Below are 16,769 nucleotides of genomic sequence, written 5' to 3'. Positions count from 1 at the left end.
ACTGGTTCCAGTCATTGGTTATGCATCTCCTTCCTTACAAGACGTTGGAATTCATGCCAGACGGATGGGATATCTGACCCTGAGATATGGAATCTTCCCTTTGGCCCTTCCGGGCTTCTTCTCAGGAATGAACCAGGAAGTGAACACTTTCAGTGTAAGCGTTAAGGCATCTCCCATTAACGATCTAATAAAACACTCCGTCACAGGAATTTTAATAGCAAGGGCAGCAAAGCTGATACAAATAATGATTGATTCACATCTAGGCAGTAGTTTGTCAGAGCTGTACTAACTAGGCACATCTAGCAGAAGGAACATTGAGCCACCATGGAAGGTAAGCCCAACTTCTAATAAACTTTATAATGGTAAATTGTCTAACCCAAGAGCTGTATTGGCTCTAGACGGTATAATCAGTAATTCGTATTTTATGAAACACACATGTCTAAATAGTACATTTACCCATGTGTGTAATGTCACACGCAACAGCTACTACCTTTTCATTTATTTTATACATTGGATAGCTAATATTAAAAAATAACATTTGTTTAATGTTTGTTAGGTTCATATTGCCTTAAGTAGATCTATAGAACATTTTTGTCTTTTTTTTCTTTTGGGACGTACATAATATATTCTATTGAAACAATGTTTTGTGTATATTTGTGTCATATTATATGCTGTCTATCACTGGTTACATTATTTTTTTGCTTATTTTACTTGGCCTGTGTTAAGGACAAATCCCTTTTTATAATCTGTAAATTTGATCATTTCAAGCAAACAAAAAATACCTGATTTCATGTTAATTTCTCCGTAATACTTGAGTTCTAAATAATACATTTTAGTGAGAACTTTGGAAATTTAACAATTAGAATTTTTAATTAAATGGTTTATCAGAATGCAAATAAAGAAGCCAAAAGTCAAAATCGTAGCTGACTCGTTGTCACACTGCACGGCTAAATCACTGTCCAAAAGTCATGATAATTATAAGATGTTTGCTAATGAAAGAAAGACGTCTTCATAATTCATAAGTTAATGTGTAGCTTCATAAATTGCTGGTTATATATCTTGCACTTGCTCATAGTATATTCCACATTGTGGGACTATATAGATATACAATTGACTATATAGCACACAATACACTAATGCTGGCGGTACTTTTTAACAAATCGTGGTTAACAATTTGCATTCGAGAGAGGCACCCAAGCGGTTACCTGCTATTTGATTGGTTAATATTTTGAAATATTACCACCAACTCAATCTGCCCAATGGGCACCTGTTCATGTTAAATTAGCATCCCCTTGGTGTCACCAAAACCTACAAGATATTTTCTCATCCCTCTCCAAAACTGGGCTTTCAATTTTTTTAAAACACTCTCAGGATCTTCAAGGCACATGGATAAAACTGTCAGGATCACCCTGCTCGGTTTACAGTACATAATCTAATCTCTCTAATTGTTTTAGCTTGTGCACTCTGAGCTGTAATTGTGTATTTTTTTTCAAATCACGCTGATTCATTGAATTTATACGTGATTTCTTTGGTCATACTTTCTGTTTAAATCAATAATTTTGGGCGTGTTACTATGCCATGTGCTCAACGTGTCTGGATGACTTCACTCTCATCGCTATGACATTTTGAAGTGATGAGCAGCAACATTCATGACAACTGGCCATGAGGAAACATGCACTGAGCGAGGAATCTATGAGCGTAAAGCCTAAACAATGACGCTATGAATTATTGCTAAGGACTGTCCGCTGTAACAATGTCATTATGTGCATTAAAGATTGTTAGAAGACTCAGACACAAATACTCTTAGCGAATTATGTCCATCACACCGAGAGTTCAAAGGGAATTAAGGAGCTGTCATTTTTCATAAAGATAAAAGGAAGAAATGTCTTGGATGTTGGCGCTTAAGACGCTGTGACATTAGGCTTAGTCATTAGTGATACCACCTTGACATAAATCCTTTGAATTAAGTAAGACCATCCCTGTATTGGAAAGCGCACATAACTGTATTATTATGGAGCGTTTCCCACAAATATAATTTTATAAAATGTATCCATCTTTTTTCTTATTATTAATTTATATGGGGCCCTCATGTTCAGCAATAATGCACTAAGGTCAAACAAAACATAACAATTATCATGTGAGACTTACAGAAGCAAAGGTGGACCCTCCAAGTCCCTCCTCAAAGGAAGTTACAATATAGAATGAGGTAGGCGTATATTACGCAAAAGGTTACAAATATGTCAAGTGGTCTAGACACACAACTGTGTAAGCATTGATTGAAGAAATTATATAGACAAACTTATAGAATGAAAGAGGATTAAGAAGTTATTATGGGAACTACCAACAGCAGGAGTGAGACTAGGAAAGATAATAAAGTTGGGAGGCACTTTAAGTGTCAACAGTGTGACCGATAGAGGCCATACATTATGTTTCAATGCTCATGTGAGTGTGGCTGCACACTTCAGCACCTGATATGCAGCTGGAGTAGCAGATTTAGCGCATATGGAGTGATGTCGGGCAGCGGCCCACCGGGGATGTTATGGATACACAGTATTTTCTAAATAATTAACTTGACCCTTTTGATTGTGTTCTGTTTACTTAGAATCCAACCAGAAGGCACACCACACGGACATGTATAACAGCTCTGAGCTAATACTGAGAAGAGGACAGTCCTTCCGGATAACGCTGGAATTTAGCAAACCTCTGAATGATTGGCAGAGCATTGTGTTTACTGCACAAACCGGTAATCATAACTAAATCATGTAAAAATACAGTAAGTGTTTTACAGGGCCACCCATACGCAGCGTCAAGTGGGACACCTACAACCTTCTTCCTGGAATTTCACCTCTAATATTTATACAGAATGCTCTGATTCCCGTTTGCACTGGGCATTAACATTAAGACGACATTGGTTATTGTATCAAGCAGGTTATTGTTCGGTTTTCAGTGGCACTAAGCAAAAGGTATCTTATGTAAAGTGAGGAGCACAATGCCAATTACAAAAAGTTAATTGTAAACAAAGATATATCACTTGATCTACAGGGTCTTCTTCTTAATAGAAACATTTGATGGTAGATAAGAGCTATTCGGCCCATCTAGTCTGCCCATCTGTCCTGATGTAGAGACTCAGACCTTACTCGGTCCTCGTCTTCAGAATAGCTTTATGCATATCCCACGCCTGTTTAAATTACAACTAAACCTCTGACCCCCTAGTTGATTGCTGCTTATCATACCTACATGGTGGTTAGTCTAGAAGACTCACTATAGCAAGAATAATAAAGCCGTATGTAGTCATTTTGGCACTACTACATGGTAGCTAAAGTGAGAGGTTCAACCAGCGGGCTGCAACTGTGCTCTATACAACCCTAACCTTTTTATACTGAAGTGTCATACTACCATATAAGTTAATACTGCTTATTTCCGCTAATTAAATGTTAGAGATTGACCCTTTATTTTTTTTATTACAGCCTAAATATGAGTCTTTGCAAAATTTCTACAGGGCAATTTCGCAGGGCAAATACTTTATAATTTATTTTAAAAGATTTTATCAACCAAAAATGTTTAATTGTATGTTAATTCTGTAAAATCTAAATAAACTGAACTTGCACAGTGTCTATACAAAGGGGGTTTATAATTCTTCTGTGATCTGTTTTTTTTCTCTAAAGGTCCACCGGATGCACAAGCCCATAACACTACAGCGCAGTTTGCCTTGTCTAATTCATGGACCAGTGGGTTGTGGAGTGCTGTGCTAGAATCTAGCCCTGGAAATTCTCTACAAGTTATTATGTGCAGCCCAGCGAATGCAATCATAGGGAGATACCGCCTCTCTGTTAGCATCGCTATCATGGGAGAAATATCCACATACTCGCTTGGGCAATTTATCCTGCTTTTTAATCCCTGGTGCCTAGGTAACTCTACTTTCCTTACTTTTGAATGGACAAAAACTGAGATACCCCGTTTAGGGGTTGATTTACAAACCAGGTATTATTTGGCATGTTGTGAATATATTATAGGTGAAATGAGGTCACAATATTATATAAAAATATAAATAATATAATATAAAATTGTATATATAAATAATAATATAATATAAAAAATATAAAGTTTTTGAAAATCTTAAATTCTAAATAAAAAAAAATATAATATAAATTCAGGGTTCCTATTCTGAAGTTAAGGCCACGAATCAGTGATCAATAAAGTGACAGCATAAACATAACTAAGGATATAAACCATATAATATATCAAATGCTCTAAATAGACCCATTACACTAGTCTAGCCACTTCCCTAGAGGTATTTATTTACATTGATATGCGCATGTTGTAATAACTTATCTTACAGTTCCACCCTGCCCAAAGTTTTTTGTTTGTTTTTTTAACATGGCCCGGGCTATTGTTCTTTGCATTACTGTTATTGGTTTTATAGGACAGGGAAAGCATTGTACTTAATTACTAGATTACAGGTGCCTGATGCTAGAAATACAGGTAGAATTAAGAAAACAATTACATCACACACATGATGGCATACCTTGAAAACACTATATTTTTTTCCCCCCATAGATGATGATGTATATATGGCCAATGAAGATGAGCGGCAGGAGTATGTGCTAAATGATCATGGTATCATTTTCATGGGAAATGAGAAACATGTAGTTCCTCTAGGATGGAATTATGGCCAAGTAAGTGAAGCCATTTGTTGAGCTGACATTTAATTCAAATACAAGGTAAGGTGTACACTAAGCTATTGCTGACGTTAGATTTAGGGAGAATGATAAGACTAGCCCGAAGAAGGGATGAGACTACTGTGAAAGTGGGAAAATCTCATGAAATAAGGTACCTGACCATTGGCATATCTTTCAAGCACAGCTCATTCCATCCAAGTTTCCCTGACCTTTTCAGGTTTGCTCCTCTATTATTTGATGCATTCTTCCTAGGTGACTTAAAATGGTATACCTGAGTTCATGCCTCTTAGTAAGGAATTCATTTAAAAAAGCAAATGAAGAGCTACTTATATTTAAAATTAGCTAAATATAACCTATTTTTATCAAGTCTGATGAAGAAAGAAATACTTTCAAAAATTATAGATGTCCTTCCTGGTTAATTAAATACTGTAACCGATCTGGAAAATGTTAAAACCATAAGACAGTTAGTAAAAAAAAATACACTCATGTCTCTTGTATTAACCAGTTTGAAAGAAACATTCTGAGTATCTGTATGGACATTCTGGACAGAAGCTTAAACTACCAGGCAGATCCAGCAACCGATTGCTCCCAAAGAAACAGTCCTATATATGTGGGGAGAGTTATCAGTGCTATGGTAAGAAAACATGTTCTGCACAGTGGAGTAATGAATGTTTTTTTTTTGTTAAAGGCAGTTCATGTATTAACCTCTCTAATAAATAGATCAATAGCAATGAAGATTATGGAGTACTGGAGGGAAAGTGGGAAAAAGACTTCTCGGATGGCGTAGACCCAAATCATTGGAATGGAAGTGTTGAGATTCTTTGGACCTGGCAGCGTGATGAATATAAGCCGGTAAAATATGGCCAGTGCTGGGTCTTTGCTGCTGTTATGTGCACAGGTATGTTTCACATCAATAAAATAGAATGCCATCAAATGAAATAAGCTAAAACGCCCTTCTGTAAATGGTTTGACCCAAGACCAGGTACACCTCACATGATGAGTCTCAAGGAACCTTCAAAAGACAATAACTATAAACAAATATGTCTTTGGTGGAATAACTTGCATACAAGTAGTGTTTCATCCATGAACATTGTACAATAATTGTGAAAGCTACTACAACATCAGATTCAAATAAACGAAATTTAAGTATAGAAGGTAGTTTCAAGAATGTAGGAGGATCCAAGCCTGGCTCTGATGTCAACCTATCGATATTATTACCTTCTTTGGGCCTGGCCAACACAGGTCGTGAAATCAACAACTCATCCTATGGACCTGAAACAAAATTCCGTGAAAGTCTGTTAAATTTATTTTTCTCCATTGGCCGTCGTCATTGCTGGGTTATATACTGAGCCCCCACTTGCCCTCGTAAATGATATCCCACTATGCGCAACCAAGTGTTAGCCGTAAGCTTGATACTTTACTCAATAGTCTAGCAATGGAATCGGTTATTTTAAGCATACCTCGTCTGTTAACCAAGTAAATAGAGAGCGTGCTCATCAATTAACAGCTAATTAGGTCACTTATATATTTCGCAAGCTTTTCTTAAAAATATTCATGTCAGCATATTATGTTTATGGATATTTTTGTTTTTAACGGCTTCTAAAACACATTTTTTTAAACAAATACATTTTGCTTCACTGCAACAGTGGTGCATATTTACCCAGGAGCTGTTCTGTCTGCTTACTTCACACCTCTTCAAGAATTAAGGAAAGTCACGCGAGTCCAGCACATAGGAATTGTTTGTTTGATATAAGAAAGCCACCAGAGATTTTCGTAACATAAACCAGATTTGTTTTTTGCATGTTGTCATACAATGACACAATGCCCCATGTTCCAGCGTAGTGTGCCCCATCACTCAGGGCACATGCTGTAAGCAGCAAGGTCCGCATTGTTTGGCTCAGAAGTCACCGCATATCTTTTTGATCACAGTACCGATATGTCAGATCAGAACTTTAATGATCTAAATTCCTGAAGAATTACTACCGTCACTACTATGCTTATTCGAGTACAATAAGTATTCGGACATCTAAACTAGAAATATAACTGCTTTTTTTGCGACCATTTCAAAGGAACAGGGAAAACCATTTAATAAGCCATAAATCAGAGGAAAATATATCATTAACATCAGCGAGCACACATGACAAATTACTGTGTTCTTTTGCCAGGATATGTAATGTATTCATTTCTATTAAGGATATGATATGTTAATTCCTTCCATCCCTTTCTGAGATGATCACATTCTAATTATCTGTCTCCATGTGATTGTTTTATTAGCGCTCAGATGTCTGGGCATTCCAACCAGGGTCATCACAAATTTCAACTCCGCCCACAACACGGACGCAAACATGAATGTGGATCTGCACTATGATGCAGAAGGAAAATTTCTGGAGACGTCAGATGACAGCATATGGTATGCTTCTACCTTAAGTTTGTGCTCATTTGGTAAACATGATAAAAGCTAGCCAACTAAGTATCAGTTTGAATAAAATATAAAAAGTTTAAAAAATCCCTACATAAATGGGCATGCATTCATATGAAATGTTTTTTTATTGAAGTTTTAGAAATGGTTTCTATGTTATTTAAGCATAACGGTAAAATCCCACCTATCTAGACAACTGTTTTAAAGTGATGTTGCGCCTATTCGGCTAATTAGTTTTATAAGTAAATGCCAGTCCCCTTGGCCAGTCCAAAAGTCTTGTGAAGAACTTTGGATGGGCAATGAGAAGCTGGAAAGCAGTGATGTCACATGACCTTGCGGTAAAACAAGGCTGTGCGAGCAGTCAGAAAGACAGCGGTGGCGGCAGGTAAGGTAAGGGTGAGTATGTACATATGTGTGTTAGAGAGGGAGTGTATGTGTAAGTGTGCATGTGTAAGTGTGTGTGAGAGGTAGTATGTGTTAGCAAGAATGTCTATGTGTAAGTGTGTGGGTGAGCATGAATGTTTGTGTAAATCCTTGTGTGTGAATGTGTAAGTATGTGAGCATTAATGTAAAAGTGTGTGAGCATGAATGAGTATGCCTGTATGTGTGTATACATTATAACAACATTCAGTTCCATATTACATAATTCCTTAAATGTTACTGTTTCATACAGGAACTTCCATGTCTGGAACGAGTCCTGGTTTATGCGTAGAGACCTTGGTTATTTCTACAGTGGCTGGCAGGTTCTGGATTCAACTCCTCAAGAGCAAAGCCAAGGTGATATACTGGGATAATGGGATGTAGTTTGAAAATCATATGATAGAAAAATATCCCCGAATAGATCTTATTCCAAAGTTAAATTATTATTATATATGTTGGTCAGGATTATAGGAAGCCCGAGGGATAAGAAAACAAGAATTACAATAAACATAACACAAATATTATTACAAAAGACAACAAAATAATATGTAATTATAGTAAACCATGGTCTTATGTCTATTAAGGTGGAAACCATACTAATTCAAGTGAGGGCAAAATTGTGCATATAGGGGAAAAAATCTCACATTTCCACCGAGTTCTTTTATGCATCTGCATTTATTGTTCAAAGTGTTTTAAGTGAAAAGCCCCTCAAATAAATGTGAATTGGATTGCTTGGAACCCCCCCCCCCCCACACAAACTAAGTGGTTTCCACAGCTATATAATAAATGCAGCGAACTCGTAGGGTAGGGTGATATGGTTCCACCAGACACAAATTTGTGTTTCTACTACATTCTCTGATATCGCTATAACTAAATTATAGTTAAACATGCGTAAAATTAACTGAAGAACTAACTGGCCCTTGGCCTTCCATGCTTTCAAAAGCATGTTAGTGCATGGGAATCGTATTGCTATTTGTGAATAGGCCTACGTGTGTTAGAAGAGGATTTATTTTTTCTGTCTCCAGGAATCTATCGCTGTGGTCCGTCCTCTGTCATCGCCGTGAAGGAGGGTGACGTTCATCTGGGGTACGATACTCCGTTTGTGTTTGCGGAAGTGAATGCAGATCGGGTTACCTGGATTCTGCATAAGGATGGCAGCAAAGAGAAAGCACATAGTGACACCAAATACGTTGGTCAATGCATCAGCACCAAGGCTGTGGGCAGCGATACTCGTATAGATGTTACACATAATTACAAATATCCAGAAGGTAATGTCTATCATAAAACAGTGATGTCCCATAACCCTTTCATTCACGTTGACTTAAATACTTTTTTATGCAGGGATAAGCAGTATTCCTAAAAGACAAAATAGACAAGTTCCTAAAAAACTATTATAGGAATCCAAAGTGGAAGCAGACTAACAACGGTCTACAATCTGACCATTTTTGTGTCCTACCAGTTTTTCTACATAATGCTGCATCCAGATCCAATTCACAAAGCCTTAATTTGTTTTGGTCTTTGGAGTAGGAGAGGGGAGCAAAAAGTAGTGACAAGTGATGCAATAAACTCGGCCCTTGTTACGCATCTGTTTGTTTATTTTTAAGGCTCATACATTCAATATGGCCTCTAGCATAAAGCATTGTTTTGAATGTCATAACCTCGGCAAAATGCACATTTGCTAGATCACATGCTGTACTTTTTCGTTTCTACACAGGCTCTCCAGAAGAAAGGGAGGTGTTTGAGAAAGCCAGCAGAAATATGGGATATTACAGGCCTCCGCCAGAGCAAATCGGTAACAGACACAATACAACGAATAACAGAATTAGGAATGAGCCACCCATGAGACCTGTATCACCTGCAGGGCCTAACTTACCGGAAACACCTTTAGGATATACACAACCTTCAACCCCTGCAAGAAACGCGTCGCCTTCAACCCCTGCAAGAAATGCGTCGCCTTCAACCCCTGCAAGAAACGCGTCGCCTTCAACCCCTGCAAGAAACGCATCGCCTTCAACCCCTGCAAGAAACGCGTTCCCCCCGACACCTACAAGAAATTCATTACCTTCTTCACCTACACGAAATGTATTTCCTCCAACGCCTGAAAGAAACACATCATCTCCAAGCGTACTATCTCCATCCCCTCGCAGAAATGCTGTATCTCCATCACGTGAGGGAAGTGCATTACCTCCAAGACCAACAGATGGATTTCGTGTAACACCCACCATACCTCCCCTTGAGGGTCCAGATATTTCTGGGAAGTTTAAGCTTCTCAGCCCTCTAGTTGTTGGGGATGATATTAACCTTCTTCTCTTTTTAAAGAACCTTACTCCCTACCACAGACCCGTGAAAGTAAATCTGAGCGCCTCTTGCATTCTGTACACAGGAAGACGGGTTAACGACATATTTACTGATCAAAAGTCATTGATTATAAGTCCAAGTCAAGGTGAGGACTAAAGAATTTTCTGACTCTTCAGTTAGTATTGATGTCTTTAGCACATAACCGTTCAAATGGCTGATAGCTTCCATAATTATACATGTAGCGGGAGTAACGGTGATTTTATGATAAAAATGTAGCTATGTGAAAGGATAAAAACTGCAATATTTCAAGATCTTATTATCAGATTGTCATTGGGAGAAAGATGGGGGGGGGGCGATCACATCGGTCATTTCTGCCCAGCACTAAAGTTCTGTTTTGCCCTAAGATGTATAATTGAGGAACATATTCCCGTCTGAGAGTTTATACATCCCACATGATACAGGGCAGCACTTTATATGTACTTGTCAGTAATATGTAAAAAATATTTCTGTCAGTAAAAAAAATAGCAGTTTTTATCCTTTCACATAGCTACATTTTTATTATAAAATCACTGTTACTCCTGCTACATGTATAATTATGGAATAATTATAATTATGGGTAATATTGTCACTGTAGATGGGGACAATCCTCTGATTTGATGATTTTGGGCCACTGACATTTTGTGTAGGTTAATGACTTTTTGTGTATTAACTGCAGTTTCACATACAGCCACCAGGTGGCTCTAGTTTAAGGAAAGCTAGGACGCATTTACAACTTGCTGGGTAATGCTCATACCTGGGAGCTTCTGGGCTCCGGCTACCCGGGGCCTTCCCTTGCGGGATGCGGCCAGGACTGCCCACTGATGTCGGCAGGTGGTCCCGTTGACGTTAATGGGAGTTCCCGCTGATGTCGGGGGCCGGTCCTGTGATGTCGGGGGGCAGTCCTGTGATCTTTTAAAGAGAAAATGGGCGGGGCGTGTCAAGACCCTGCGACCCAGAGGATTCTGGTCTTGAACCGGAGAAGCAGTGCTCACCTGGCAATGTCCGGGTCAAACCTGGAGAGTACCCAGGTATGGTAATGCTCACTATCCATGTGGTCTGCCAAATGTTGTTTATGACTAAGTTACATGGCTGGAGTTTCAGGTTATAGAATTCCGCCTTCCTTTGATTGATTTGTATACAATATGAACAGTGTGTGTGCAATAGTATCTTTCTTTACACGCTACATAAAATGAAGAATTGGTAAATTAATTAACCATTGAAAACAAAACAACGTGGCAGCCTAGGGCCCCAGGCTTCATACGGTACATTTCCAAGCCCAGTCATGTTAAATACTATAAATAAAGGAATTAGCGAAGTTACTTTTGCGGTAATCTTGTTATGTATTAGGTTAGATTAAAGAAACAGGAACACAGGTTAATTTTGTGGTTGTTTCTTTAAAATAATCTTAAAGCTACAACAAAACTGAAATACAAAACAATATCCACTAGATGGTGGTATTTCTTTCTTCTTCGTCATCATCATCATTCATAAACTCCATGCGCTAGGATGCACTAAATGAAGTGTATTTGAATATATGTTAACTGGAAGCACTAATCCAAACATTATATTACAGTAATAGATTATTAGGATTTTACTTATATTATGGACTAACGTCAGATGCTTTGTTTTCCCAGATGCACATATCTCCCTGCAGATTCCATATTCCCACTACCAAGGGTGTTTAAATAATGGAAATATGATCCAGGTGGTGGCACTGTGTGAATTACCCTTTGGTGAGAAAGTTCTTATAACAAAGGATCTAGTTCTGGAAAACCCACCCATTTACATTAAGGTAAGGCTACAGTAAGATCTCAGACTGAGTTAAACTATACAGTATTCGCTCTGGAACTCATTCACAAAAATAGCAAGTCCTGGTTGCATTTATTGTGCATTTCTTAATATGGGGCAAAATGTAACAAGTTACTACTTTTTATCTTGTAGGTCACTAGTATAATGAAAGTTTGCGTTAGGGTCAAGGGTGTACAAGATGAGAGAAGGTGGTCTCTGAGCCCCATACCCAGGAAGGCCACTCACTGCTCTTCCCTCACCTATCGGTCTATTAACACACTCCCAAAAAGATATAGAGGAGTATATCCCTGCAGCCGCCTATAGAGTGCACTACATTTTAGGTGGTATTCCTATGATCATTCATTAGAACTTTAGCACATGTTGTATGTGAAATACATGAGTTGTTGTCAGCATCAGCAAGAGGATTTTCTGTTTATGGTGTGGGTTATTTAGTTCACTAAGTGTTTTTAGGTAGTCATTGGTTTAATGAGAATCCTGGAAGAGCTAATGCAACAATGGCTGGAGTGGTCACTGTTGGCCATTCTTGATGTAGGTAGGGATGGATCTGGAAGAAGCCAGAGATGTGCCTACAGAGGACTCTAGAGGGACTACAGTGATCAGAGGGGGGAATGGCTTTACAGCAGTCCCATCCATGTGATACTCACTTTCAATCATATTGCTGTCCTTTTCACACACTGTCTAGCAATTATCTGCCAATTAATATATTTAGCTTATTATATTCCAGTTCACGAGATTGTGTTTTGTCCCCAGAGTCATTTTGTAGAATTTAGAGCTATAAAAGTATAAACGCCTCTCCAACGAAATAGGCTATAAAGAGAAAAGTATTTCAACATTACAGCTTTTATAAACTCAAGACCCTCTCGCTTATTTGGTTGTATGAGGGTTTTTTATTTAAATCTTATGTAGAATAAATTACTAGATCATTAGATATTTGGGTGTCCATTGGGGCTGATCAGTATCCTGCTGTTAAACACTGCAGAACCTCAAGTTGGTGGATTTATTATCTAGTCGGCAATATATGGTATTTAAAATAAGTACATATAGCCGGTATGTTAGCTCAGTTGGATTCAAACCCCGGCCTGATAGTCACCTTGATGGAGTTGGTAAAAAGGTCATTGTGTCTCTAATAACTTATATTCCATGCAAACTAAACATACTTTTTTTGTTAATATACTCAAACTCAATGTATTTGTTTTTGCAAAGTATGGAGGAAACTATAGGTTTCCAACACCCACTGTGTCCTACTTTGACCATTTACACCTTTGTGCACAAATACCGTTTAATCCACCTTTTTTTGTTTTGTACACAAAGCGTAAGTTAGCCTTAAAATATGAACCAATTATGGGCACACATTAGTCAAAAAGATGTGATTTAAATTGGAAATGAATAAGCAGAAGGAGTATTCTAGTTATGATGAGCGTTTGCTTACTCTACAAGAGACACCTAAGGTGTGACCTTGTCACAATGTTCACATTCATTCAAGGACAGCATCTGACCCTTGCAGACAGAACCTCTGCATTAACCTTAATTAATTTTTCTTTTTTCCTTCAATTCTAACAGGTCCTTGGGGCAGCAGTGCACCAGCAGACAATGACACTTGAGATCCGTTTCACAAATCCTCTAACTGTGGCAGTTAAAGATTGTTACCTTGTGGTTGAAGGCAGCGGCCTGGTAGATGGACAACTTTCAGCAGTGTGAGTATGAGCAGAAGTTTGGTTCTGACAAGTGTGTAACTAATTTGAAGTTTCGGGATTCCGTTAATTTTCAAAACCTAATCATGTGACATCTGTGAACCGCCTGGGAAAGTGGGTTTTCAGTGCTCGACTTGTAGAAGCATTTAATTTCAAGTGTACAGTGAAGAAGTAACATGCCACTGCCCCTACTATGAAAAGCAATGGTGTTTGTTAGAGAAGCAAGACTTTATGAACAACGGCCAATATTTATTTCAAGGACAAATTCCACTTTCTTTTAAATGTGTGTATATACACCGATCAGCCATAGCATTATGACTACTGACAGGTGAAGTTAATAACTCTGATAATCTTGTTATCATGGCACCTGTCAGTGGGTGGGATATATTAGGCAGCAAGTGAACATTGGACAAGTGTAAGGATCTGAGGGACTTTGACAAGTGCCGAATTGTGATGGCTGATGACTGGGTCAGAGCATCCGCAAAACCAGACGTGCTACTGAAATTGCTGAAAAAAGTTAGTGCTGGATCTGATAGAAAGGTTGCGTATGGGGCTATGTAGCCGCAGACCAGTCAGGGTACCCATGCTGACCCCCTGTCCACTGCCGAAAGCACCTATAACGGGCATGTGAGCATATGCACTAAACCACAGAGCAATGGAAAAAGGTGGCATGGTCTGATGAATCAAGTTTTTTTTCTTTTACATCACGTGGATGGCCAGGTGTGTGTGCAACGCTTAGATGGAGAACACATGGCACCAGGATGCCTCCATGAGGCCCCACCTTGCAAATTACATAACGTAAAGGTCTTGGTGCCAGATACCACAGCACACCTTCAGAGGTCTAGTGGAGTCCATGCCTTGACAAGTCAGACTTGTTTTGGCAGCAAAAGGAGGACCTACACGATATGGGCAAGGTGGCAATAATGTTATGGCTGATTAATGTATTACATATTGATTACATATCACATTGCTTAGTAGCTGCAGTTGTAAAGGTAGGTGAGGCAAGCAAGCCTAGGGCTGCTATGACACTGGTACTCCACTGGTGACATTACACATATGGAGAAGTTGCCAAGTGGTCACTGACTAGCAGCATTCTCTGTCTCACAGAGCTACTGGTTCATGTGGACAACCTTAGGTACAAGGCAGCTCCCTATCCTTCCTAAGGAAAGGGTCTTTTGTCCATAAGTATGATATAACCTTTATTTAATTCATTAAAATAGAGCCTTAGATACTCAGTCCTGCCAGACTGGGTCCAAAAGTTCCATATCGTATATTTTAAAGATGGAAAGTCCCATGCAGCTATGTCCAAGAGCACTCCTGCTTCAATGAGTGCACAATAAGACATCAATCCAAGAAAAGAAAACATTTCATAAGCGGCGGAATAACTAAAGTTTCGGGGCACACACACCCCTTTATCACTATGCACATACAATGGCAGAAACTGCTGAATGGAAGCATAGCTCCATATTTTTTAGAATCAGCTGCTGTGCTATTCATTTTTAACAGTAACTTTGTAGCAGCTACTCAGCTGCAATACATTACAATGTATGATAGGAGCTTCAGGACCCAGTCTGGCAGGATTGAATGCCAAAGGCTATATTTTCATGAATTAACCCCTTCACGACAATGTACATGTATGGGCTCACAGTGCATTGTAATGAATGTGTTTAAGGACAGCCCATTGTCCTTAAGGGGTTAAATAAAGGATATATTTTACTTATGGATAGTGAACTCTTTTCCTGTTCATTTCTGTTTTTCATAACTAGAAACTGATCGGGAAACTAGTAGTTCACAGCAGTAGGAGTGCCAGACATTGTCAAGTGCTGTTTCAGAATATTGAACCGTCACTGTTCGTTGACTGATGTTTTGACATTTTTTTCACGCAGGGTGCCTTTCCTCAAACCTAAAGAGAAAATAAGGTTCAAGGTGGAGCTAACACCTTACAGGACCGGCATAAGACAACTTATAGTGAATTTCAAATGTAAATACTTTTCAATTAAAGGATACAAGCAGCTGGAAGTAGTGTCCTTTTAACAATATATAAAGTAACAGTGAGGTAAAGTCTATGACGGTAATTATTTATAAAGCATGTGAAGATTTATGATGTGACTAAGGTGTGACAGACATCGGGTATTATCTGTTCTTGTACGATAAACACCTGGTAATGAGTCAGAGTATTGCTGTCTAAAAATGTATTTATTTCATTGATGTTCTCTGATTGAATCTCATGTCTGTTGTAAGTGTGAATCGATATTTTTAGTTTTTTTTTAGAATATACTATGCCTGAAAGTCCTGCTTATAGGTAGATATCATGTCTTTGAAATTTATGTTGAGCACTGAAGCACTATGTGGCGTTAAAGGGGTTCAAAAGAGTCAACAAAAGCCTCCTCTATGATATCCCTAATTACAAAGTAATGGATCCATGTAACATTTTTTGACCCCACCTTTATGTTGCGCTGCATCAGGCTCCACGTTGAGGTCCTCTCTGCTCATGAGCAGGTTACAATCTCCATGTAGTGCCTGCATGCTGCAAGGTAGGTAGGACATTAATGTATTTTTCTAGCACTGTTTAATGATAAATTATACAGTCCTTTGCCCGTTGTAGTATATAGATTCAGTTTGGAGGTTCATAGAATAGTCTGCTTTGGACTCTTGCTTGTACAACAGTGTCCTTTTAAGAAAGAAGCTACTGAAGATATGAAGGTGAAAGCCCTACGGGGCAGAGATTTCTTATATCCTAATGTATTCATATATGCTATACCGTAATCATAATGCAGATTACAGAACTGCACTCATTATTATACCTGGGAACTTCCCAGGGCAGGCTACCCACAGCTCTTTCTCCATGCATCGGGCAGGGTTATCCCCAAACGGTCTTGAGTAAGAGAGAAGGTGAGTGGGAAATGAACCCCCTCCCCCCACGGCCTGGAGAAAGAGAGAAGTGACCCAGAGACCTGAGGAAGCAGTGTTCCACCCAGAGACTCCAGGTCAAACGCAGAGAGCTCCCGGGTATCATTATTGTACCTTCCATTTTTTATGCTGTAAACTGTAAAGTACATCTGTTAAAGATAAAAGAATAAAAACGTACATACATAGGAGCCAAAACAGAGGAACATTTTTGTAGGGTTTAAAATTGTTGATTGTGCAGGCAAAAATTGTATAAACCACAGTTTTAAAACATACTTTGTATAAATGGCTAATTACATTCATTATAGGTAAATTTGCTATGTCCATAACAGGTTCTATGTGAATGATGCCATTCCGTATATTGTCTGTGTGGCGAGATGTCTTTAAGATGTATGATTTAAGGCATTCAGGGTCTAATAACCCTTTTTCCTACAATTCCTGTCCCACTCTTTGGGGTTAATCACTATTGTACACATTGACATCTCGAGGGAACACCGCACCATGCCT

At 38.6% G+C, this 16,769-nt stretch overlaps 1 protein-coding gene across 1 annotated transcript; it reads left to right on the top strand.

Moving 5' to 3' along the window:
* The first annotated feature begins 324 nt into the window (after positions 1-324).
* LOC128471757 (protein-glutamine gamma-glutamyltransferase E-like) lies at positions 325-15,389 on the top strand. Its single transcript, XM_053453735.1, has 13 exons — positions 325-331; positions 2,603-2,743; positions 3,666-3,908; positions 4,558-4,676; positions 5,185-5,313; positions 5,400-5,577; positions 6,954-7,089; positions 7,772-7,875; positions 8,544-8,786; positions 9,233-9,961; positions 11,490-11,647; positions 13,225-13,358; positions 15,242-15,389. Exons 1-13 carry the CDS (start codon positions 325-327, stop codon positions 15,387-15,389), a joined length of 2,469 nt encoding a protein of 822 aa, XP_053309710.1.
* The last annotated feature ends 1,380 nt before the right edge of the window (positions 15,390-16,769 follow it).

This window comes from Spea bombifrons, chromosome 13 (assembly GCF_027358695.1).
Source record: "Spea bombifrons isolate aSpeBom1 chromosome 13, aSpeBom1.2.pri, whole genome shotgun sequence".
Classification (NCBI taxonomy): Eukaryota; Metazoa; Chordata; class Amphibia; order Anura; family Pelobatidae; genus Spea; species Spea bombifrons.
Note: the sequence above shows the minus strand (reverse complement) of the source record. Positions and strands in the feature narration are given on the sequence as shown.